At 42.6% G+C, this 26,312-nt stretch overlaps 2 protein-coding genes across 2 annotated transcripts in view; both read right to left on the bottom strand.

Annotated features, from left to right (window-relative positions):
- LOC106588828 (protein tyrosine phosphatase type IVA 2) overlaps positions 1–17,808 on the bottom strand; it is a 40,977-nt gene extending 23,169 nt beyond the window's left edge. The window contains exon 1 of the mRNA XM_014178288.3: positions 17,509–17,808. The gene's annotated coding sequence lies outside the window, so the exon portion shown is untranslated. The remainder of the gene's footprint in view (positions 1–17,508) is intronic.
- A 2,023-nt stretch (positions 17,809–19,831) lies between these two features.
- Positions 19,832–26,312, bottom strand: part of LOC106588826 (uncharacterized) — a 109,621-nt gene continuing 103,140 nt past the window's right edge. The window contains exon 3 of the mRNA XM_014178286.3: positions 19,832–25,942. Coding sequence (XP_014033761.1) covers positions 24,036–25,942 — 1,907 coding nt within the window. The 3' untranslated portion in view covers positions 19,832–24,035. The remainder of the gene's footprint in view (positions 25,943–26,312) is intronic.

Below are 26,312 nucleotides of genomic sequence, written 5' to 3'. Positions count from 1 at the left end.
ACAGGTGCATGGCCTAGTGGCACTTACAACGATCGAGAGAGAAAAAACTAATATCTAACAGATAGCAGCTCTCAAAAGCTGACACCTTGCCAACAGCTTGACAGTGCTACATCCTTAGACCTGTTTGTAAATGCAGATTCCCTGATCTCCTCCACCCCCCTGCTAACAGATACACCGACATACCTCACCACAAGCACATGACCCCATATACACCCCCCACCCAGGCAGTGCATGTAACCACTATATGGAGCCAAGGTGACATGGAGCATTCCCTTGAGCGCTGATTGGACTAGCATTGGCACAAACACAAACGATATGGAGACACCATGTAGCAAGAATACGATCTCAGTTTGTTTTGTGGGACAGACAGGCCAAGGAATTGACTGGAGTAGGGCTTTTCAGACTAGTACCAATGTTTTTTTTCTTTCTTTTCACTCACCTGGTTATTCCTCCAGAGCAACACAGGGTCGTATTCATTAGGTGCAAAACGCAAGAAAACAGGGACTGAAACGGAGGGTTTACATCGACTAGTCCAATGAGAAATGGTCATTTTTAATTTGCTATTGAATACAACACAAGGCTGGAGGACACTGACAACAAGGGTCCACTTCATTCCAATGGCATTTAAGAACAAACACCACTGACATTCCACTCATCTCTCTTTGTGTAGTATGCACTCAACAGGATCTTTACATTTCCATTTTACGCAAGGTGGAGGGCAGGAGACAGAGAGCAGTGAAAAATAAGATGAGAAAACAAAAAGGGATGAGAGAGATAGGAGGGTGTGAGTGAGATAAAAAATAAAACTGCCAAAGAGGGTGGGAGAGCGCAGGCGAGACAACGTGAAGGAGCAAGATTGTGCAAAAGAGCACGTGCACAAGACCAAGAAAGGGAGAGGTGGTGCAGAGTGCACATGAGCGAAAGAGCAAGAATAAAGAAGAGGGGGAACATGAGAGTAGAGCGTGCAAGTGAGAGAGGGGGAAGAGAGCAAAAACCACACGAGGGAGCAAAAGAACATAGCAAAGGAGAAAAAGCAAAAGGCCACTACCAAATATAGGCCACTACCAACATCATTTGGTAGTGGCCTATATTTGCACATTTTTCTCAAACGTCAAATTTCAAGGTATGCGTTTAAGGTTAAGTTTATGTATTAAGTCAATTTAAGGCTAGGGTTATTAAGTTAAGGCATTAACTCAAATGGTTAATGTAAGGTTTGGGATACAAAACAAATCGAAATAACTACTTTCTATCGCTGGATTCCAACATGCAACCTTCGGCACCAGAGGTAGATGTTTACGCACATTTGCCATCTGTTCTTAACACCATAACAAAACCGAAGCATACTCGAAGGTAGCAGTGCTCACTGGCTGAAGTTTCTGTTCTGGCTGGGCTAGGGCGAGAGTCCAGAGAGAATCATGTCGTGACGTGGATACGCAAACAGTTACAGGAAGTTGTACTACGGACTGCCCCTCCCCCTGCCTTACTGGAGTCATTTAGGCTAACACAGTAGTTCACAACCAAGAACTGTACACAGCCTCTGGTTTCTTCACCGCACTCCCTCCTAGGGCCGCTCATAAAGACTGAGGGAATAAAATATGAGACATGTCAGGACATGATCAGCAGGACTGCTATGGACTATCTTATCATTCCTGAACTGTACATGTCATTACGTCTGCCTACATATTTTCTCTGGGAAGAGCACAACCAGCGAATACCTGAATTTCATGAGGCAGAAGCCTCATACCTGGAGACACTTGAGGCCCAGCATCAGCAGCAGGATCAGCACTTCAAATCAGCTGCGTTAAGATGAGGCAGCAGCCAGCCAGTGCAGCAGACAGGACAGCCAGGGAGGCTGAGATGGCCCAGATCGCCTCATTTAAACAGCTTCATAGCTGTATTTGGACAGTTTGTCCAAGCCATAAAAGGATGTCAGACACCAGCGGCAGACATGTCACTAAACTGGCTGAAGTTCTAATGTACATTTTTATTTTACTACACCAAAAGCATTGTGAATGTGGCTTTCAATTACTATTCACTGAATTTAGCCTATTGTTAAACAAAGAAAATAATGTACAGATTTTGGAGCAATAAACTTCTAAAATGTAGGAAATACATTTTAAAATGTAGGAAATAAAGATTAGGCATACTATGATTGACACTTATTAAACAACAATCAAACATTGGTCAGACAAAAAAGATACAATTATGTAGTAGGTTATTCACAAGGAGTAAAAAACTGAACGTGTAAAATAAACACCAGGGAATATATTGGGGCTTTAATAATCCCTACGGGTAAAATCATGTGATAGGGGATTTTGTAACAAAAGGGAAAAACCACTGAGGTAATGGACCAGGCTTGGTTTGTAATGCTAGTAGTTCTGTTGTTGGTCCAGGTGCTTTGTTGTCCAAAGGGTGTTGGTGGAGTTGGGTGTCTCTGAGGGGACGGAGAATAAAAATTAAAAAAAAGCATTGTGTTTATTTGTCAATGGGACACAACTCACCATAGCATAGTTGTAGGTAATATAGTTGCTTAATTATCGTCTGATTAGGTCAGGAAGTGTTTCTCATAAGACTGTTCTGCAAAATTAATCTTACAGTATTGAAATGAGAACAGCTAGCTATTACACTCGCAATAAGGTGCAGTCCTGCAATATTACTCGTGCAGTATGCCGTGCATGATGTAGGCTTAGGAACAGGTATGAACAAAATATATCCATCACAAAGACAGATACACATTATGTAGCTAGCTAGCTAAATAGATACACTGCACATACCTCCTAGAGGCCTAGCACACACAGCATATTGCAAGAGTAATACCGTATTGCAAGAGTAATACCGTATTGCAAGAGTAATACTGTATTGCAGGCAACTGTAATAGCTGTCATTCCAAATAAGTTTTGAACAACTCAAAAGACAGATACATAACAGCTAGCTAAACAGATAAATATACCTCTCGAGCGTTTCTTGCGACGCGTAAAATGGTCTTTCAACCGGCTGAAGTGAACCTCTCCTCGCATGATAAGTTACGCTGTGTAGTTCTGTCTCTTTTCAGCTGTCTCCTTTCATTCAGGTTCCATTGCTGCCCACGAGCAAAGATTAAAAGGGTGGCACAAAACTCCTGGTTAACGCCTCTAGCGCACCCTCCTCCATACTTAAAAAAATTATAGTCACAGAGGGATCACAATGTCGCTGATGAACTGCGCAATTGGCCGCAGTCTTAAAATCATCACTAAGCAAATTAAACCTGGTCCTGTTTCCAGTTCCATGGCAAATGGGAAAACAAGCAAGAACCAACAAGGCTAGTTCGTTCTGGTTCCGGCACAGCTTGGTTGCTCTAGTGGAATTGCGCCAAAAGTAGTCACAGTCAGGCTGGTAGGGCCTATAGAATAGGTGTAAGGGTGGGAGATGGTACTTGAGGTGGGTACGTCAGTGTGCATTAACGTGTGTGTAAGGTAAATCTATAGCTTAGTCAAAACTGACTATCAGGTTCAGTGATTAACTCTGAGTTTCGTGAGTGAGAGTGAGTAAGAAACCGCAAAAAACAGCATGTCTAAGGTAGAGCGAGAGTCTTTAATCCAGTGTGTACCTGCATGCTAGGTGCTACAATAAACAGGCTACTGAGATCTCCCTCCCACAGGACCAGTGTTGTAGGTTGTGGTGGTGATTGGATTCAGTCGGTCTGAATCAGTAGCTCTGTGTTTGTGTAGACTAGGGACTATTTTGGTTCAGACTACCACAAGGGACAGGCACTATCCCAGTCAGTCTAGAGGTATAAATACCCAAAATTAAAACCAAAGATAGCCATGAGCCAGAGGCCTTTTCGGGCAGGATGAGAGGGTGGGTTACTTTGCCCTCCCTGACTCTCAACCAAGACAGGTAATAGTCTAATAAATATTTAACATCCCCCTGGGCAAGGTCCAGTTAGCACCACTTCCTGTTAGCTTAATTAGCATGCCAGATAAAACTGTCAGAACGAGCTAATATTTGCCCAAGTCCTTAAAAGAGCCTTGGCCTCCAAATATTAATCAGAAATACACTGCTATGGGCAACAAGAATTTAAGAGGATTGCATTGTTACATTGCGGCATGGCAACAATTAATGATACAAAGAAAACAAGTTATTAGCAGGACCACTGATCACACTTAAAAACATGATACGCTTGACAATGGCATTTAAAAAACACCCATACCACTTAAGCCTGCACGTGGGTGTAGTACTGTATTTGAACATGTGGGGGGGGGGGGGGGGGGGGGGGAACAGCCTATTCCGCTAAATATTCCACACAAACACGTATGCATTCCATGAGTGCTTCCAGCTATAGCATTCTTTGAAGAGCTCCCAGGTTTGTGGTTGGTTCACCACAAGTCCTGCCTCCCATCGCCAGGCCTATTAACACCTCTTAGAACAAGTAAACACCTGGCCCAGAGCATAGGCCCTAGAGAGAGACCTAACATACAGCATCGACAGGAACTCAAAAGCCTCAACAGTTGCAACATTTTTGTAACTGTCCCAAAATGTCCAGGTTTTCCAGAAATAACAATTGAAGGATACCCAGATTTAGAGCTTATTCCCTCCTGATTCAAGGAATCTTTGAACAGAGATGTCTAGAAAACAACCCTAAGCCTCAACATAGCTAATGAGTCAGACAACAGTTAGGGTTGATTTGAAACCGGGCAGTAGAGAGAAAATGTGAAGTCAACAGTGTTCTCTGAATTCAGTTAGCCAATCTATCCCACTACGATGGGAGAGATGCTAGATAACCTAATGACGATGAAAGGCCTACGATAGCACTTGGGGGAGAGAGGCTGCTCTTTCTCTGGCAAAGGCTGAAAGAAATCAGGCTTTGGCCCGACAGAAGGAGAAATGAAACGGGGTTCAAGGCAGAAAGCATGGCTACCAAATTTAATTTAAAAAATGTGCTACTGTGGGTAGCATTAGCTAGTGCTAGTCCACTGTTCCTGCGCCAAAACTCCAGTATTTTTCATTCTATAGCTTGTTCTCCATCTTTTTAAATAGTGAGCAAACATGTTTCCAGCACTTGAATTTCCCGGACTGATCTAAACTAATTTTCTGATGCTCTCATCTTTCTAAAAATTAGGCCTAACATGAAACCTCTCAACTGTAGCAATATTGTACATAAACAAATCAAACTACAACAATGCTTGTCTGACATCACATGTAGTCCAATTACAATAATTTAATTGTATATCGGAGTAATTAATTGAACACCAGGTACTGTACAAGGCCACAATTTCACAGCTGCCAAGGTAGCTTCTGGTAGCGGCTAGAACAAGGACACTAACATTCCCCTTCAGCAGACAGTGGCTTGCCTTTCTCATGTAACATTTATCTGATCTAGGGCCTTACACCACATCCAATTAATCTGGGGGAATTTAATTTACCTAGATTCAAATCAAGCCTCCCATTTGCAAGTCAAAGGCAATTCAAAATGATAAAGAACAAAACAAAGATACTAGCCACAGAGAAGGGTGGAGGAGGATTAGACTAAATAAGTCAGAATGTCCTGTACCATTTTAATAAGAGGTGTGGTAAACCATTCTGGTGAAACACAGAAAGTGTCCCAAAATGCACACTTCCCCTATTGCGCACTACTTTTGACCAGGGCTCTATGGTACAACACTCGTGTGCTTTATTGGGAATAGTGTCATTTGGGAAGCAGTCACGATTTGAACATTCACCTAGCCCAGGTCGGAGTAATTTGAACATTCTAACATTTTTAAATGGAACACCAAGTTACTGTTGACGTGTTCCATCCTGAGCAGAAACACCAGAGTTTCAGCCCAGGTTCTTCAGTAAACCACGAGTGAAAACCACCCCACCCTGACTGAAAGGGGGAGTGAAAACCACCCCACCCTGACTGAAAGGGGGAGTGAAAACCACCCCACCCTGACTGAAAGGGGGAGTGAAAACCACCCCACCCTCACTGAAAGGGGGAGTGAAAACCCTCCCACCCTCACTGAAAGGGGGAGTGAAAACCCTCCCACCCTCACTGAAAGGGGGAGTGAAAACCCTCCCACCCTCACTGAAAGGGGGAGTGAAAACCCTCCCACCCTCACTGAAAGGGGGAGTGAAAACCCTCCCACCCTCACTGAAAGGGGGAGTGAAAACCCTCCCACCCTCACTGAAAGGGGGAGTGAAAACCCTCCCACCCCCCCAGTGACTGAAAGGGGGAGTGAAAAGGTGAGAGGCACAAGTAACACAGTTGTCAAAGTAGTCTGCAACATGTGAAGCGAGAGAACACTCTCTTCCCAGTCTCTCCCCCTCAGAGCATGCCAGATAATGTCATTGTGGAGGAAAATGGGCTGGGGGGGGGGGGGGGGGGGGAACAGTCACCAGGCAGCTGCCCTAGGGTTCTTTAATGAGTCATAATCTCCTGTCACCAATCTAATCAAGTCCCATCCAGAAGTCCAGCACCCTGGGCCAAGCCCCGTAACCAGCCTTGGCCAGACAAAGGTGGAAGGGAAGGCAGATCACCCAAGACCGGTCCTGCAGACCTGGGTTCAAATACTGTTTCAAATCTTTCCAATGCTTTGAGTGTTTGCTTTACTGTCTGGGGGTGTCAGGTGGATGGTGTTTGCTCTTTTGGGACTTCTCCATTGGTTCCATTGTGTAAGGCAAACTCAATCAAGCCCAGCTAAAAAAGTATTTGAAACAATTTCAAATAACATTTGGACCGCCACAGGAAAAGAAGACCCAGAGTTACCTCTGCTGCAGAGGAAAAGTTCATTAGAGTGACCAGCCTCAAAAATTACAGACCAGGTCCGCTGTCTTGTCCTACACAGGCTGAAAGAGCGTGTTGGGCCTTTAATAGGATTGGTGTGACTTCACATCCGAGTGGAAAAGCGCAACTGAAGAACAATTTGTCTGATGCCGAGCAGAAGCATTTTGGAGCTGCGTTTACAAAACGCAGCAAGATTAGAGGTCGACCGACTATGATTTTTCAACGCCGATACCGATTATTGGACGGCCAAAAAAAGCAGATACCGATTAACTTCTTTGGGATAGGGGGCGGTATTTTGACGTCTGGATGAAAAGCGTGCCCAAAGTAAATAGAAGCTAGGATATGCATATAATTGTTAGATTTGGATCAAAAACACAAAAGTTTCTAAAGCTGTCTGTGTATAACAGGTGAAACCCCGAGGACAAACCCCCCCCCCCCAAAAAAAAATCATCCTACCACTGATTTCAATGGCTGGCACTTTTATAATAGGGCAAAATCGTGCCCGATTGCAGTTCCTAGGGCTTCCACTAGATGTCAACAGTCTTTAGAAAGAGTTTCAGGCTGGTTTTTGGAAAAATGAGCAAGAAATTGTAGTTTTTCTAGGTGGCTCCCATTTTGGTTGTAGTGTTTCCAAGCGCGTGACAGAGCGTGTTCTTTGGTATTTTTCTCCGGTAAAGACAATAACGATTCTGTCTTAAATTTGATCGTTTATTTGCGTATTAGGATACCTAAGGTTTGATTATAAACGTTGATTGACTTGTTTGGATAAATTTATTGGTAACGTTTGGGATTCATTTTGTATGCATTTTGAAGGAGGGAAATCGGTGGATTATTGACTGAAGCGCGCCAGCTAAACTGAGTTTTTATGGATATAAAGTAGGACTTTATCGAACAAAAGGGCCATTTGTAATGGAACTGAGACCTTTTGGAGTGCCAACAGAAGATCTTCAAAGGTAAGGCATTTTTTATATTGCTATTTCTGACTTTTGTGTTGCACCTGCCTGGTTGAAATATGATTTGTCATGCATTTATATGCGGGGTGCTGTCCTCAGATAATCGCATGGTTTGCTTTCGCCGTAAAGCCTTTTTGAAATCTGACACCTCGGCTGGATTAACCTCTTATGGCTAGGGGGCAGTATTTTCACGGCTGGATAAAAAACGTACCCGATTTAATCTGGTTACTAATCCTACCCAGTAACGAGAATATGCATATACTTATTATATATGGATAGAAAACACCCGAAAGTTTCTAAAACTGTTTGAATGGTGTCTGTGAGTATAACAGAACTCAAATGGCAGGTCAAAACCTGAGAGATTCCTTTACAGGAAGTGGCCTGTCTGACCATTTCTGGAACTTCTTTGCCATCTCTATCTTTTACTAAGGATCTCTGCTCTAACGTGACACTTCATACGTCGTCCATAGGCGCTCAGAGCCCGGGAAAAACCTGAATGTCGTCATCCCAGCCCCAGGCTGAAACACATTATCGCCTTTCTCAAGTGGCCGATCAAGGGACTGTGGGCTTAGGCGCATGACCTGGCCGCCCCCGTCTTTGTGATTTTTTCCTCTGTTTGCCGAAAAGGAGATTCCCGGTCGGAATATTATCGCTTTTCTACGAGAAAAATGGCATAAAAATTGATTTTAAACAGCGGTTGACATGCTTCGAAGTACGGTAATGGAATATTTAGAATTTTTTTGTCACGAATTGCGCCATGCGCGCGACCCTTCTTTACCATTTCGGATAGTGTCTGGAACGCACGAACAAAACGCCGCTATTCGGATATAACGATGGATTATTTTGGACCAAACCAACATTTGTTATTGAAGTAGCAGTCCTGGGAGTGCATTCTGACGAAGACAACAAAGGTAATGAAACTTTTGTAATAGTAAATCGGAGTTTGATCAGGGCTAAACTTGGTCGGTGTCTAAATGGCTAGCCGTGATGGCTGGGCTATCTACTGAGAATATTGCAAAATGTGCTTTCACCGAAAAGCTATTTTAAAATCGGACATATCGAGTGCATAGAGGAGTTCTGTATCTATAATTCTTAAAATAATTGTTATGCTTTTTGTGAACGTTTATCGTGAGTAATTTAGTAAATTCACCGGATGTTTGCGGGGGGGTATGCTAGTTCTGAACGTCACATGCTAATGTAAAAAGCTGGTTTTTGATATAAATATTAACTTGATTGAACAAAACATGCATGCATTGTATAACATAATGTCCTAGGGTTGTCATCTGATGAAGATCATCAAAGGTTAGTGCTGCATTTAGCTGTGGTTTTGTTTTTTGTGACATATGCTAGCTTGAAAAATGGGTGTCTGATTATTTCTGGCTTGGTACTCTGCTGACATAATCTAATGTTTTGCTTTCGCTGTAAAGCCTTTTTGAAATCGGACAGTGTGGTTAGATAAAGGAGAGTCTTGTCTTTAAAATGGTGTGAAATAGTCATATGTTTGAAAAATTGAAGTTTTTGTATTTTTGAGGAATTTGTAATTCGCGCCACGCCTATCATTGGATATTGGAGCAGGTGTTCCGCTAGCGGAACGTCTAGATGTAAGAGGTTAACAAGAAGTTTAGCTTTATTTTGATGTATAACACATATTTTCAAGAATGTTAAATATTTGAATTTAGTATTTTTGAATTTCGCGCTCTGCAATTTCACCGGATGTTGGCCAGGTGGGACGCTACCGTCCCACGTATCCATAAGAAGTTAAATCGGCCGATTTTTATATATATTTTGTAATAATGACAATTACAACAATAATGAATGAACACTTATTTTGACGTAATATAATACATCAATAAAATCAATTTAGTCTAGTTCAATTTGGTTTAAATAATGCAAAAACAAAATCTTGAAAAGTAAAAGTGCAATAAAAGTGCGCCATGTAAAAAAGCTATCATTTAAGTTCCTTGCTCAGAACATTTGAAAGCTGGTGGTTCCTTTTAACATGAGTCTTCAATATTCCCAGGTAAGAAGTTTTAAATTGAAGTTATTATAGGACTATTTCTCTCTATACCATTTGTATTTCATATACCTTTGACTATTGGATGATCTAATAGGTACTTTGGTATTGCTAGCCTCATCTCGGGAGTTGATAGGCTTTAAGTCATAAACAGCGCAAAGCTTGAAGCATTGCGAAGAGCTGCTGGCAAACGCAGTAAAGTGCTGTTTGAATGAATGCTTACGAGCCTGCTGCTGCCTACCACGGCTCAGTCAGACTGCTCTATCAGATCATAGACTTAATTATAATATAATAACACAGAAATACGAGCCTTAGGTCATTAATATGGTAAAATCCGGAAACTATAATTTCGAAAACAAAACATTTATTCTTTCAGTGAAATTCGGGACCGTTCTATATTTTATCTAACGGGTGGCATCCATAAGTCTAAATATTCCTGTTATATTGCACAACCTTCAATGTTATGTCATAATTACGTCAAATTAGTTCGCAACGAGCCAGGCGGGCCAAACTGTTGCATATACTCTGACTCTGCGTGCAATGAACGCAAGAGAAGTGACACAATTTCCCTAGTTTAATATTGCCTGCTAACCTGGATTTCTTTTAACTGAATATGCAGGTTTAAAAAATATATACTTCGTGTACTGATTTTAAGAAAGGCATTGATGTTTATGGCTAGGTACATTTGTGCAACGATTGTGATTTTTTCGCAAATGCGCTTTTGTTAAATCATCCCCCGTTTGGCGAAGTTGGTTGTCTTTGTTAGGAAGAAAGTCTTCACACAGTTCGCAACGAGCCAGGCAGCCCAAACTGCTGCATATACACTGACTGTTGCACAGAACGCAAGAGAAGTGACAATTTCCCTAGTTAAAAGAAATTCATGTTAGCAGGCAATATTAACTAAATATGCAGGTTTAAAATCAATACAGAAGTATATATTTTTAAGAAAGGCATTGATGTTTATGGTTAGGTACACATTGGTGCAACGACAGTGCTTTTTTTCGCGAATGCGCTTGTTAAATCACCCATTTGGCAAAGTAGGCTATGATTCAATGATAAATTAACAGGCACCGCATCGATTATATGCAACACAGGACAAGCTAGATAAACTAGTAATATCATCAACCATGTGTAGTTAACTAGTGATTATGTTAAGATTGATTGTTTTTATAAGATACGTTTAATGCTAGCTAGCACCTTATCATGGCTCCTTGCTGCACTCGCATAACAGGTAGTCAGCCTGCCACGCAGTCAACTCGTGGAGTGCAATGTAATCGGCCATGATCGATGTCCAAAAATGCCGATTACCGATTGTTATGAAAACTTGAAATCAGCCCTAATTAATCTGTTGACCTCTAAGCAAGATATGTGCGTTATCGTTTCTTGTGTGTGAAAAACGCAGAATTCTGTGTTAACGCGACCCACTGTTTCCATATACACAAGCCAGCACCCGTGTCTCACCAAGCAATAGCTCCGGTGGGCCTGCTCTAACCTGGAGCCAAGGCAATGCCTTGGGTACTATTCAGATGTCAGTTACATAACGGCCAACTGTGGACTTTAACACCGTGTGACAAAGCAACAGTCCTGAATGATGCAGATGTTGTTGATTCTGCTCACCACAAGTCTTCAGTGTCACACTCCTGCTGGAAGCACAATAACATTAGAAGCCTACTGGTGGGGGTAAGTCTCAGTGGAAAAGCAACATTGGAACAAGTTGTCATAACCACATTAGACCAAAGGATTTAATATTAACATGGAGGGAGACATAAAATAAACAAAGCTATTCCTCTCGGAACACATTCATGGGCACATGTGCAAAATCGTTGCCAAGACAAACCTGTGGAGTTTTTTTTTTTAACCTTTATTTAACTAGTCAAGTCAGTAAGAACAAATTCTTATTTACAATGACGGCCTACCCCGGCCAAACTCGGATGACGCTGGGCCAATTGTGCGCCGCCCTATGGGACTCCCGATCATGGCCGGTTATGATACAGCCTGGAATCGAACTAGGGTCTGTAGTGACGCCTCTAGCACTCAGATGTAGTGCCCTGATTGCTGCGCCACTCAGGAGCCTAGCTTGAAAAATAAACAAAATGTAACTCCATGTGACAACATAATGCTGTTTGTTTCTAACATTATTAGGACTGTTTTTCTCAAGAAATTGATCTGCTTCATGTTTTGTTTCCTTGCCACGACACCAGAGTGTCACAATACTGGTATTGTGACAAACCTAAATTAGGTTCCCACCACCAAGATTCACCATAACTACAGTACCAGTCAATGGTTGACACACCTACTCATATTAGGGTTTCTTATTTGTACTATTTTCTACATTGTAGTTTAATAGTGAAGACATCAAAAGTATGAAATAACACAGAATCATGTAGTAACCCAAAGTGTTAAATCAAATACTTTATATTTGAGATTCTTCAAAGTAGCAACAATTTGCCTTGATGAAAGCTTTGCACACTCTTGGCATTCTCTCAACCAGCTTCATGAGGTAGTCACCTGGAATTAACAGGTGTCCCTTGTTAAAAGTTAATTTGTGGAATTTAATGCGTTTCAGCCAATCAGTTGTGTTGTGACAAGGTAGTGGTTGGTATATAGAAAATAGCTCTATTAGGTAAAAGACAAAATCATTTGATTTATGGCAAGAACAGCTCAAATAAAGAAATGACAGTCCATTATTTTAAGACATGAAGGTCAGTCAATCCAGAACATTTCAAGAACTTTGACAGTTGCTTCAAGTGCAAAAACCCATCAAGTGATATGATGAAACTAGCTCGCATGAGGACACGCACAGGAATGGAAGAGCCAGAGTTATCGCTGCTGCATAGGTAAAGTTCATTAGCGTGACCAGCCTCAGAAATTGCAGCCCAAATAAATGCTTCACAGAGTTCAAGTAACTTTATAAGACACAGAGTAGGTGCACGGATGATCTTCGCATGTCTGGTTCCCAAGGTGAAGCACGGAGGTGGTGGTGTGGGGGTGCTTTGCTGGTGACACTGCGATTTATTCAGAATTCAAGGCACACTTAACCAGCATGGCTACCACAGCATTCTGCAGCGATATGCCATCCCATCTGGGTTGTGCTTAGTGGGACTATCATTTGTTTTTCAACAGGACAATGACACAACACACTTCCAGGCTGTGTAAGGACTATTTGACCAAGGAGAGTGATGGACAGTTGCATCAGATGACCTGGCCTCCACAATCACCCCACCTCAACCCAATTGTGATGGTTTGGGTTGGACTGCAGAGTGAAGGGAAAGCAGCCAACATGTGCTTAGCATATGTGGGAACTAATTCAAGACTGTTGGAAAAGCATTCCAGGTGAAGCTGGTTGAGAGAATGCCAAGCGTGTGCAAAGCTGTCAAGGCAAAGGGTGGCTACTTTAAAATATATTTTGATTTGTTTAACACTTTTGTATAATACACGATTCCATGCGTTATTTCATAGTTTTGATGTCTTTACTATTATTCTACAAATAAAGAAAAACCCTTGAATGAGTAGGTGTTCCCAAACTTTTGACTGGTACTGTATATTATGCATCAAAATCCTATAAGACCAATCACCTTGAGAAAGCAGCCTTGAGCTAACTCTCTAATCAAGTCATTCATCCATGGCCAGGCAAAGCATTAGCGGTTGGCCTAGCCCATGCAATCACAACCTGAGGACCCAAGACTCCAGACAGACAGAACAAGGAATACCTGTTGCCATAACGACGGGTGGGTATCTCCAGGGAGGTGAGAGACAGGAGTTCCAACAGGGCCAGATCCTGTCCCTCAAGAAGAGATCACAGAGGAGAAGCAGTGATCCTTTTAAATATTTACACTGACAAGCAGGAGGCGTAGCGTCATAAGGTGCAGGGATAGAGAAGAGAGAGAAGCTCATTGTGGGTAGAAGGTGCTTTTATGCACAGATCTAAAACTTAGCATATAGTCCAGTGGGAGTACTTGCACATCAAGCTGCCTCTCGCTTGAGAAACAGGAGATAGGCTCCTGCCCCATGGGCAATTCTGGCTTGGACAAGGCTTACTTAAAAGATCTAGGATCAGCTTAGCTTCCACAGACCCCAATGTGTTTTTTTAAGGTGGTAAAAAGGAAGAAACTGACCTTAGATCAGTTTCCTGGAGATTACTTTCATCATCCTACTACTCCGACGGGCTCCAGGTCTGCTCCTCAGTGAGTCAGTGCACATGGTCTGAGGCCAGAGGCTGTGAGGAGCCACACAACTCATGCGTTTTAATAAGCTGGTTGAATACAAGAGAATGGAAGCGAAAGCCACGTCTAAGCAACCCCGCTTTTCTAAAACACAGTCACTGCATTTTATCACCACAGGTTCTAGACTTTTTTTTTGTCAACACCATTGCCAGACAGCACACAATAGACTACCTATTGAGTGGCATGATGTTTTTAACCAGATTCTGTCTAACTGAGGAGATGGTTGCTGTAAACACTATCACAATAGAAGATCCTGTATTCCTATACAAGCAGGTAGGAGCAGCATCCAGAAGGGGTGTCAGTGCTGGCTAGCCCTCCATGCCCTCTTTATAACAGGGGTTATAAACAACCAACAGTGCCAATAAAAGAGGAATAATACCCAGTGTCAAAGGGGTGTAGGTAGACAGTAACTACTGTTACAGGGTCAGATATGTAGATATTGCTAATGTATCTAATTAATAGTTATGATTAGGATGTCATAGGGGAGAGAGCAATGGCTTTCAAGGGGCAGTGAGTGCACAGCATCCTCTCCTCCCCCTAACACACACCAAACCAGAGGTTAGTGATCTCTCTCCATCCCTCCAGTCAGAGCCCCAGGGGTATGAAGACATTTAAATAATCTTTTACACCAGTTAGACTAGAACACATTACAAGCTCATCAACCACACCTTTCAACAGACACAGGCACCCAGTGGTCAAACCGGGCCTGACGCCAGCTACACAGACAGCTCCTGGCCCCCCCAGTGACCCTTGCCTAGCTTCATGTTACTGTACTAGTCTCAGGTTTCTCAGTTACGGTAACCAAGGCTGACGACTTCCCCTGTTGTCACGCTTGTCTTTCTTTATGCAGATAATATAGAGGACCCATCTTCTGAGTGTGAAATGTCACACCATCTAGTGAAGTGCCGAATGTGCCACATACGCCACCCAGCCGCTTTTCCCATACAAAAGACACACTCACTTTGACAATAAAATATGCAATTCTGGCTACAACTGTACGGTCAAGTAGTAATGTACACAAAATGACAATGAACGACAGCAATGTCTAGTACCATCCAGCATTGAGAAGACTTGACTATCTGTGTTCAAAGCAGACAATTCAGTCGCAGCTTGTGTAAACAAAGATTTTGGGCAGGTGAGATGATCCTAGAGCGATGGCTCTCAAAATGTTTGTACAATGAAGGGAATAGGCCAGGATGCCTTTGATTTGGGATTTTTATTTAGCCTTTATTTGAGCGGGAAGTCATGCTGAGACCACAGTCTCTTTTGCATGGATGCACCGAGGCCAACCTCTATCCAAAGCATATACAGCAGAGCACATATTACAGACGCAGGGAGCTGGCTGTGATACCAACATGGAATCTGGTGAATGAGGGCCTCCCTGCCTGGCTGTCATAGGCTAGGAGCCACCCTTGGCTTCAGGCTGTAAACATGTGGGCTGGCTGAGCAGGGTTATTTCCAGAGCAGGCACCTGGCTCCAGCCTCAAACCTCAATTAACTTTATTATAAAGCAGATCAGTGATCTACTTTCAACACGAAACATGCTTGAAAGAATAAAGAAGCTAACAATGACCTACAGGAAACAGTCAGTGAATTGATAGATTGTTTCTGATATATTTGATTCTAAGGCCTATTTTGATAATTAGTCACAGCAATGTTCAGTAAAAAAAACAAAGCAGGTCTTGTACCCAGTGATATCTCAGAGAGATCTATACATATGGCTACTTTACACTTGACAAGTTCATGGGAAAATAGGTCACCTTGTTATGACTCATAAGCAGGAATGAGTAAGCTTACCTGTTTCACTAGTTACTCGTTGACTGATCCGCCCACATTGAGTGAGCGTGAGTTAGCTGCCATGGGCCATTCACCTTTCCAAGGTCATGTATAGCTTGGATACAGCTTTTGTCAAATTGATGTCATGTTTTTTTGCTAACCCTAACCCTTTTCCTAAGATAAACCTAATTGTCCTAATCTGCTGCTTAAATTCTCATAAACCTGCTACCAAAAGTAAACTTTGACAAAGTATGTATCCCTTCTAGACAAAACCCATTCCCGCCCCACAAGAAATGGTAGCTAGTAGTAGTCAGTCACTCGTCAAATAGACTGACCAAAACACCCTGACAAAGAAGAGACTGGGGCATGAATGGCTGATGTGATGCTAGATAGTCATATGTTAAAGTCAACTTCCGCCCTAAATGCATTTCCTCAAATTCACTAGTCTCTGACTTGTTGATTGAGTGTTTCAGAAACCAAAGAGTAAAACAAATTGCTTTGGCGTGAGTGGAAACTAGCTAGCAAGACATGACCCCATCTTCCGAGAAGAACCGTGCACACAAGACCAATGTGATGCGTGCACCCTGGACCAATACAACAACCATGCCTGAAAAGGCATCAGTTATTCGATTTAGCCACCCTGGTTATCAAATTCGACAGCTTTTACAGTTTACGTTCGCATTCAATCTCGATTCCACATGACATTGATGCCGTTCACTCGGCTGGGTGTGTGAGGCCTTGGCAACAGGAGACATGTTTATTTGGGTAACGTTATCTTGTTACATCAATGTCTGTAGCTAACGGCTGGACCGAACCAAACGCTGGACATCCAATCCAGCCACCAACGTTTACAGTACAACACTGCGTAGCCAGGCTAACCTTAGATACACGAGAACGGGAACAAGTGCAGGTAGAAGCCAGGTTCAAATTACAATACAGCGAGCTAGCAATTAGCAAGCAGGCAAATTGTGTTGGCTAACAAGCTTTCTTGGTCGGCTAATTCATATCGGAGACAAAAGAGAACATTGACACAAGAAACGGATCCACATGTCTTGTAAAATAGGCCGCTGTGTTTAACCTTAGCCAACGTTAACTAGCCCCGTTCTCCATCAAGCTAACGTTATATGCATCTACCCTGCTAACGTTATGCTAACTTTAACTAGCCGGCTGCAAGCAAGGCAGTTCAGAAAATAAAATGGTTCACACTGGGCTGTATTGTGGGTCAAACGAGTAAATATTAGCTGGCTAGATTGGAGAAAAATGTGTTAGTTATTGTTAGTGTAACTAACGTTTAACGTAATAAAACGCGAACATAAAGCTATCAGAGTATAAACACCTTTTTATCGATGGCCTTTTGTCGATGACTAACTTGGCTTAGCTAGATGAAATAACATCACAATACTGCGTTATAGTAACATAAAATATACTGTATTGTTCGTTAGCTTGCTTGCTCCCTTACTTTACCTAGCTGTACGCAGGAAATGGACAGCTGGCTGGCTAATGAGGTTAGTAACATGTTCTCGATGAAATTACTAGTTAGTAGTTCCCTATACATTATTTGTTTAACTTGACAGACCTTGGTATTTTGCCAACATTATTCGTAGATGTCGTTCTCCACCTCTGCAGTTTCGCCGAATGTTATTTAGGAGTTTAGCCAATGGCTGCCATAACCCCGTGTTAGCAGGCTAATGCTAGCTACTTTCTCCCCAAGAAGATTGACCCGCGAACTGTCCAGAAATATGTTTTTGACATAATGTATAACGATACAAACACGTCGTTGTAAAATATGTTTTTACTTACAAAGAGCAGGTTGAACATTGAAATCCCGTGACTATACCGGAGAATGTGGATGGAGGGCAGTAACTGCTGTCAGATCTCTTTCTTGTTCCTCTTCAAAAGTGGCGTTCTCTCAGAACTGTTGGGAGGAGTTTCAAGGTGGTAGTCTCGTTGCGTCACTGCCACGCAAGAAGACCAGTGATGACAGCTGAGCTCTACCGAGTGGTGATTTTGAAATAACTTAGAACAACAATAACGTATAAAATGTGCTATTTTTGCATGTATTAAATTGGAGTCCTCGAGAGGTATAATGTTTATTTCAGGGTGTGCAGTAGACAGTCGGCTTAAATGTGTAAGTGGATGGTTTGGTTATCCTCTCATCATCACGAAGTGATGAGCAATGAGACTCACGAGGTGGTGAGTCATTTTGATCCACCTAGTTGGATGACCGAGCCCCAGCCAAGTCACCGGTGATACAAGTCTGTATTCTACGTCCATCCATGTTATAATATAACAAACATTAAAGGGATGAGGTAAATCGCTTGTTTTGTGTGATTGGGCTATATAAAAGGATCTGACACAGACATGTGTGCCCATATAGCTTACTGACCTCATCCATTAAAAATATGCCGTCATGTTATGAATAGAGAACATATCATAGTAACTCTATGTGTAATAATTTAAATATCCTCTCTTTTGGTCCATTTTACTTTCTCATAGTGGGACATACACACCCCCTAGTGGTTGATTGAACTGTCCCTTTATTATGGGGATTCTTACGAGAAACTAACATCACATTGAACAGGACATTGTTCATGTCATTAAACTATGTAGGCCTGCTTGTAACTCCACGGAGTTGAGCGCCATCTAGAGTTTTTGAAATTAACCTCCAACTCTTTCGAGTGTTTTTGCGGTCTATACTTAAAAAATTTATATTCTTAAACCCCTACCGTGTAGGCCTACCTAAGTTTGTCGACTGTTGTTGCATGCCTTTCTTTTTTTAGTGAAATCCATACATTTTAATAAGTATTTGGAGACGTATGCCTAAGAAATCGGAGATTCAATTAGCACATGCACATTCACACCAGTCTCAACATCAACAGTGAAGAGGCGACTGCGGGATGCTGGCCTTCTAGGCAGAGTTCCTCTGTCCAGTGTCTGTGTTCTTTTTCCCACCTTAATCTTTTATTTTTATTGGCCAGTCTGAGATAGGCTTTTTCTTTGCAACTCTGCCTAGAAGGCCAGCATCCCGGAGTCGCCTCTTCACTGTTGATGTTGAGACTGGTGTTTTGCGGGTACTATTTAATGAAGCTGCCAGTTGAGGACTTGTGAGGCGTCTGTTTCTCAAACTAGACACTCTAATGTACTTGTCCTCTTGCTCAGTTGTGCACCGGGCCTCCCACTCCTCTTTCTATTCGGGTTAGAGCCAGTTTGCGCTGTTCTGTGAAGGGAGTAGTACACAGCGTTATACAAGATCTTCAGTTTCTTGGCAATTTCTCGCATGGAATAGCCTTCATTTCTCAGAACAAGAATAGCCTGACGAGTTTCAGAAGAAAGTTCTTTGTTTCTAGCCATTGGGAGCTTGTAATCAAACCCACAAATGCTGATGCTCCAGATACTCAACTAAAATCTGCTGTTTCCAGCTGCAATAGTCATTTACAACATTAACAATGTCTACACTGTATTTCTGATCAATTTGATGTTATTTTAATTGACAAAAAATGTGCTTTTCTTTAAAAAACAAGGACATTTCTAAATGACCCTAAACTTTTGAACGTTAGTGTAGGTAGAGAACATTGAACAGGACAAGGCTATGTCAATAACTACATTTTGACAAAAATGCAGATAGAATCTTATAGTCTCAAGCTCTCTATGTCAGCAACAGAACAAACTCAAAAAGTAAAGACTAGATAGATTGTTTGGACAGCATAATTAACTAGCTAACCAGCTATCTAGCTGATTTACATAATCTACATTCGCTATAATCAGCTGATAGCCCACCCAACTTTGGCCAACCAGATGTGTCTGTGAACAGTAGTAGCTTTTGCTTCCCATGTGTGATGGATGTGTGTGTGTTTTTGTAGAAAACAAAGGCCTATGCTAACAAAGGGCTATGGGTAGGTGGAGCCCCAGCATATTCATTTAGCAGACAGTCTTTATTATCCAGAGTGACTTCTATAGTTATTTGTATAGTGCATACTGTTCTGTGAGCAGTCTATGTGTTGATTCATACCTTGGTTTTATACTAAGGCCCAGACAGTAAGCCTACACTACTAATACTCTCTGTCACCAAATGTGATGTGTTTCAAATGGATATGGAATCTAGAAAAAAAAAGCAACACGAATGTACAAGAAAGTATTTATTGATGTGGTATCAATACAATCAAGTACTGTAAATTTTGTATAAGCAGACCAAAATAAATCTAGCTAAATGAGTGCCTTTTATACCCAAGTTCTATTGCATAGAGTGCACACAATAGCCATGTACAATACAAATAATCCTATAGGTTGATACATTGTACATTACACAAAAAATGAACAAAAAATCACAAAAAAAATCCTTCACGAACAATGCTAGAATGCTGACTTCATGTTCTAAATGCTCTTAACTCATTCAATGCTGTTAAATACCATTTCTACCATGCTTCAGTGGTCGGTTTTGGCATTCCTGTTAAATTATAACAAATGTATAAATACATCTTCATTAATGTCATGTGCAAATGGGAATGACCGTTTGTATCTATCTCCAAACTATAACAAACAAATATCCCTTTAAACCGAAGCAAGGCTTAAAGTAGAAACAAAAAGTTTATCTTTTTTTTTTTTTATCATTGAATAGAAAACAAGTCAGTTTGTAATCAAGGCAGTACATTGGGAGAAAAATGTTTTTGCACACGCACTGCAAACTCTGCAACCAAGTGACATTGTCTATGACAAAGAATATAAAAAAGGAGAGTTATAGTCTAGCCACTCCACTCCAAAACAGCATTCCAAATGTCTGAAAGAACGAGGCAATAAAAAGGCAACATACAGTACATAACTAAAACAAGCCTTAAATTGTCTGGTAGACTCACACAACAATAATGGTACATAGACTTTGCTTTAGGTATGTTCAGATAATGATGAGAGAAAAGGGGCCACAAACAGACCAGTGAGAGTGCCTGCATTAGGCCTACATACATTTAAAATACTGATTGTGAGACTCAAGGTTCTACTCAGTCAAAACCGATGACCATTCCTCCAGGATGTCTAAAACAATTATTCAGGCACAGCAATACAGTATGTTTTGCAGACAATTGTAGCGATAATCCAACATGCACGATATTAATCTTTTTTTTTGGGGGGGGGGGGGGGGGGGGGGGGGGGGGGCTGCATACCCATTTTGATTTAATATTCGCCTCAGGTTCTAATCTGAATACAGGGTATACTATTGGGTATTTGAGAGCTTGGGACTATACATTTCTATCTGCATTTTTGTCCAAATTTAGTTATTGACCTAGCCTTTTTCTGTTCAATGTTTTCTACCTATATAGTACTCTAAATACTCCAATTCGTGTTGATAAGTTCAAATGAATACTACATAAAAAGTTGTACTGTTGCAGAACTCAAAATCTAGACAAAGGAAAAGAGCTGGGTGCTACCGAACATTCTGCTAATTTCACCATGAATATCATCAGGGTAGTCTAAACTTTGTATTCCCACCATTTATGAAAGTGTTTAATATCTCTAAATCTTGAAACATACTATATGATGTCCCTACATTGAATTTACAATAAGGAAGTATGATATACTGTATGATATAACCTTGAGCCCAAGGTTACTGGAAGATTAAGGACTTTAAGATAGATATTGTCCCGTTCATTCCGTCCCAGATTCTCCCATGTCTACCCTCAGTTTGCCGACCAAATTCACAGAATTAATGCACAAAAATACCTTCATGATTTGTAACCTGCCCAGTGTTGGTCAATAACCCCTTGTTTTAAAAGTCTAGCATGTTTTTTCCAACAATATATTCGTCTTACTTTGCATACATTTCCCCCATCTCTATTGTACGTTTCTCATCTTTGCACGACTGGGCAAAAACTGGTTGAATCAACATTGTTTCCACGTAATTTCAACCCAAAATCAATGTGATGATATTGAATCAATGTAGAAAACTAATTGGATTTGCAAAAAGTCATCCTCGTAAGGGCATTTCATCGTTTTTTTTACCCAACTTTTAATCTAAATCCATGATTAAATGTTTTGTTAATTTCACATTGAATTAACGTTAGTTGACAACTCAACCAAATGTAAATCAAAACTAGATGTTGAACTGACATCTGTGGCCAGTGGGTATTTAGCCCACTAATTCTACCAAACAGAATTCCTGTCTTCTGTTGCGTCATTTCCCAAGCTATGAAGGCCATTTACTTAATCGCCATGAAGACACACATGTCCTATTTGAACCGGAGCAAATCTTCAATTCAAACTGGTGGAATATTGACTAGAAGTGCATGCTCCTAAATGACTCAGAAAACATTATCCATGGTCCATGGTCTCTGAAGTTCATAATTCACCCAGGTGAAGTTTTAACGGATGGGAGTTGAGTGTGTGTGTAAAACAGACAGACACATACACACAGTGAGAAAGAGATACAGCCGGAAACACTCACACGGTGGGTGTATCCATCGCACCCCACGGCCTCATCCCACACAGCACCAGTAAAACTCACATGGCAAACACAATTCTCACCTTTGTCCCACCGTTTCTCCCAGAATAACAGAGCCATGTTAACTGTTATGCAATCAGGATTTCACAACCACCAGGCCTCTCTCTCTCTCTCTCTCTCTCTCTCTCTCTCTCTCTCTCGCTCTCTCCCTTTACTTATTAATTTGGAGATCCATGCATTCTGATTTCCGAAAGTGCACCCTCTTTCATATTCTGTCAGAAGACATCGGCTAAGAATATCCTGTGGCAACATCAGATGTTCCATCAAACTGAGCAATGGGTAAACCATTTTGGTTGTCGATGTACAGTAACTAAAGATGGAAAATGAATGGTTAACCTTTGTTATGGTGAGGTTTACGGTGGATTGGAAATCGTTACTGTACGCGTATAAACACAATGAGTTCAACACCATAGCACCATATACTGGGAGGGCTGTGTAAGATGTAGGAGATCATTTGAACTGCACCCTATGCACCCATTTGGTTGGATCTGAACCTTCAAAGGGTTATTCTGTAGAAACAGGTTGGATGGCCTCTAGCCAGTTGTCGATCTGTGAAATCCTGAAAGATTTGTAGTTTGTAGACGGAATGAGGCTTTTCACATGAGCTTTCGCTCAGAATGTTCACTCTAAATGTTAATGTGAAAGGCCCCAGGGCATTGATTGCTCGGTCACAGCCTTGGCGTTAGTGGACACAAAAAGCAGTGATGTCAATGGTATACTGTATGTGTGGCATAGAGAATGTAATAAGGGGATCTGCAGTGCACGTGATTAATGGGAATAGTCACAGAATGGATCAATGCAGGGAAACATGGCATTGATCCTAATGCATTTGGCCTATTCTTTCTGTCCATTAGCTGACACATATTTATTTATTAATATAGTGATTAACTTACACATTTATTTATAGATTTATTCAGTTGTCTATTTAATGTGTTCTATATATTTATAATTCTTTAGGTTACTGGTTTGTATATTGATGCTTTGTCAAAGAGGGATTTGGGTGAATCTTACACAAGTTGGATACACCAATTACTTAGCCACAATCCAAAACCATCAGCTTCTATTATCAGCACCAATCCGTTCAGCACAAGCCTCTTATAGAACCAGGAAATTATCACCCAACAGACAACTGGAAGTTGACTGTCAAAACATCAGAGCGTACTGATAAACAACGATCCATCGATCCCTATAGCAGGTCTTAAAAAAAATTAAAATGTGAACATTTTGTTTATTGAATACACTGTTCATACTGTATGTGTAATGGTACATCTTTATGTGAAATATTTATTTAAATAAGGAAGCTCTTGACATAAAATGGCGGACACGCACACGGGAGGAAATGGGAGGTTTTTGTGCAGGAAGTGACTGCAGCCAGGGGAAACAATCGGAGCCCCAGGGTCCGACGATGTCATCCTACTGATCAGAGCATTTTAGTAGGATATGCAGTCACATGGGTAGGTCTAATAACTGTTACTTACGCATTACAAAGTAAGGCACTTAAAAGTCTGAATCCAATAAACAACAGCAATACTGACTCCAACGGCAAAATAAAAATAATACAATTATGACAATAACAATAATTATAATAATATAAGCAACAACCAAAAAAATAACCAAAAAACTGACATTTGAAAGAAAGAGATAAAAACACAGAGCACAGCATGAAGTATCCTTCTCCTGTTATTTAACTCTTTCTGTCTTTCGTTCACAGAGTCTTTTCTGTCGTTGTTGATGTTGTTGATGATAACATTCTACAGGTGGTGTTATTCTGTTATGGCTGCAGGTGTTATTATATAGGGACACTAGGGGTTACCCTAGGAGATAGTTGACTAGCAAGGCGTTATGTGGGACAGAGCAGGAACCCTGAGAAGGACGAGTGGATGTATTCGGTGGAGTAGAGCCCGTTAGCCTGATCCGAGGGCATCTGCATCCACACCTGGTCGTTCTCCTTCAGCTCAAGGACGGCGCTACCGGACGCCTGGTCCATGTAGCCCTTCTTGTACTCGTCGTAGGTGTATGTGGCGGGAACATTGTTTTTGTACAGCGCCACCCACAGATTGAGTCCCTTTACGTGCATGTGGTAGGCAAAGTAGTAGACGCCAGACATGGGGCTGGTGAAGATACCGGTGCCAGGGTTGTAAGCATTCTGCCCGTTGTACAGGGTCCTGTCGAACTTGATGGGCATCCCGGAGGGAGGGAAGGGTGTGGTGAGGATGGCAGTAAATGCTGGTGCCAGGGAGGCAGAGAGCTCTGCACGGCCAAACTGTGGTTTTGGGTTCCTCCCGTTTGGTACCTCGCCTCCGCCCAACTCCGAATCCGTTAGCCCAGCCACGATGGTTTGGCCATTTCCTGCAGGGCCAGGGGGCCCGGGTGGCCCAGGTGGGCCTGGGTTGCCGTTGAGCCCAGAGTTGCCTGGTTTTCCTTGGGGACCTTGAGGACCAGGAACTCCCTTTTCTCCAAGCATGCCCAGCCCAGGAAGACCAGGCAGCCCAGATTCGCCCTTCAGACCTGGGATACCCTGTGGCCCCATTGGCCCTGAAGGCCCCTGAAGACCAGGGATACCAGACTGGCCTCTTGGTCCTGGAGACCCAACAAACCCAAACTCCCCTTTTGGTCCAGGATTACCTAAAAGACCTGGGTTTCCAGGCAGGCCTATGTGCCCTGCCTCACCTTTGGGCCCTGGTTTTCCGATAGCCCCATTTGGACCCGGCGGGCCTTTGTCTCCAGGAATGCCAGGTTTTCCAGACAGACCACCGGGACCCTGATCCCCTCTGAACCCTGGCAGACCTGGATGACCCTGGGGACCCAACTCTCCCTTCAGGCCGGGCATGCCGTGTTTTCCTGGGAGCCCCATGGGGCCCTGTAATCCTGGTGGTCCTGGGTGTCCGTCTGGACCCATGTCTCCTGGCTGCCCCTCAATCCCAGGCTCCCCCTTATCCCCAGGTACCCCTGGTCCCCCGGAAAGGCCTTTGTCTCCTTTCAGCCCAGATAGACCAGGCTTGCCATAGCCAGGAGTTCCAGGAAACCCCGGAGAACCCCTCAGCCCTGGCTCACCTTTAGGCCCAAGTGGACCTGGTCCTCCAGGCAATCCATCATTACCAGGCTTGCCCAATCCAATGGGTCCTGGCTGGCCTTGCAGCCCTGGATTGCCGGCCTCACCTGGCTCACCTATTCCTCCTGGGAGCCCCTGATCCCCTTTAGGTCCAGATGGACCAAGAAGCCCGTTCAGTCCTGGTTTGCCCACACCCGGGTTACCAGCTGGCCCTGGTAGGCCCCTAAGCCCGATGGGGCCCCTGGGTCCTGGTATCCCTGGCTTCCCATTGCCATTCTCCCCATTGATTCCACGCTCCCCGGGATTTCCAGGTCCACCTTTCTGTCCTGGTTCTCCACGAGACCCAGGTTGGCCCCTCCCTCCGGGAAGCCCCGGTTTGCCATTCAGAGATAGGCCAGCTGGCCCGGGGAGACCTGGTTGACCTGGAAGTCCTCTGGGACCTGGTTCACCCCGGAGCCCAACCTCGCCGTTATTCCCGGGCATCCCCTTCATGCCCCCCTTTCCTGGGAGACCTGGAAGTCCGGGCTTCCCAATGCCAGGGAAGCCTGGAGGCCCCTGAGGGCCAGGCTGGCCATTGAGACCTGGTTTTCCCAGTCCTGGTTTTCCCGGAAGTCCTGATGGCCCAGATGGGCCTCTGGGTCCAGGTTTTCCTTGTGGCCCTGGCTCGCCCTTTACGTCCATCATGGGTGGCATGTCTGTATGAGAAAATGGAAGACATTGTGATTACCTGCTCATCCCCTTTCAAATCATTCATTCAAATCATTCACAAAAAAAAGATATTCACAAATTATACCCTATTCCCTATATAGTGCACCATTTTTTTACCAGATCCCATATACAGTGAATAAGGTACCATAACGAGATTTCACAGTTCTCTAGTCAGTGACTTGGCTCTGAAAATAGTGAAAATCCAGTACAGGAAAAAAAATGTTTTTATGAAATGTATGCATTCACTACTGTAAGTCGCTCTGGATAAGAGCGTCTGCTAAATGACTAAAATGTAAAATGTAAATGTAAAATAGTGACCAGGGTCACCAGGGTCATCAATAACAGTCCAGAAAGTAG

Source organism: Salmo salar, chromosome 27 (assembly GCF_965601325.2).
Source record: "Salmo salar chromosome 27, fSalSal1, whole genome shotgun sequence".
NCBI classification, from domain to species: domain Eukaryota; kingdom Metazoa; phylum Chordata; class Actinopteri; order Salmoniformes; family Salmonidae; genus Salmo; species Salmo salar.
This window is presented reverse-complemented; position numbering and strand designations above follow the sequence as displayed.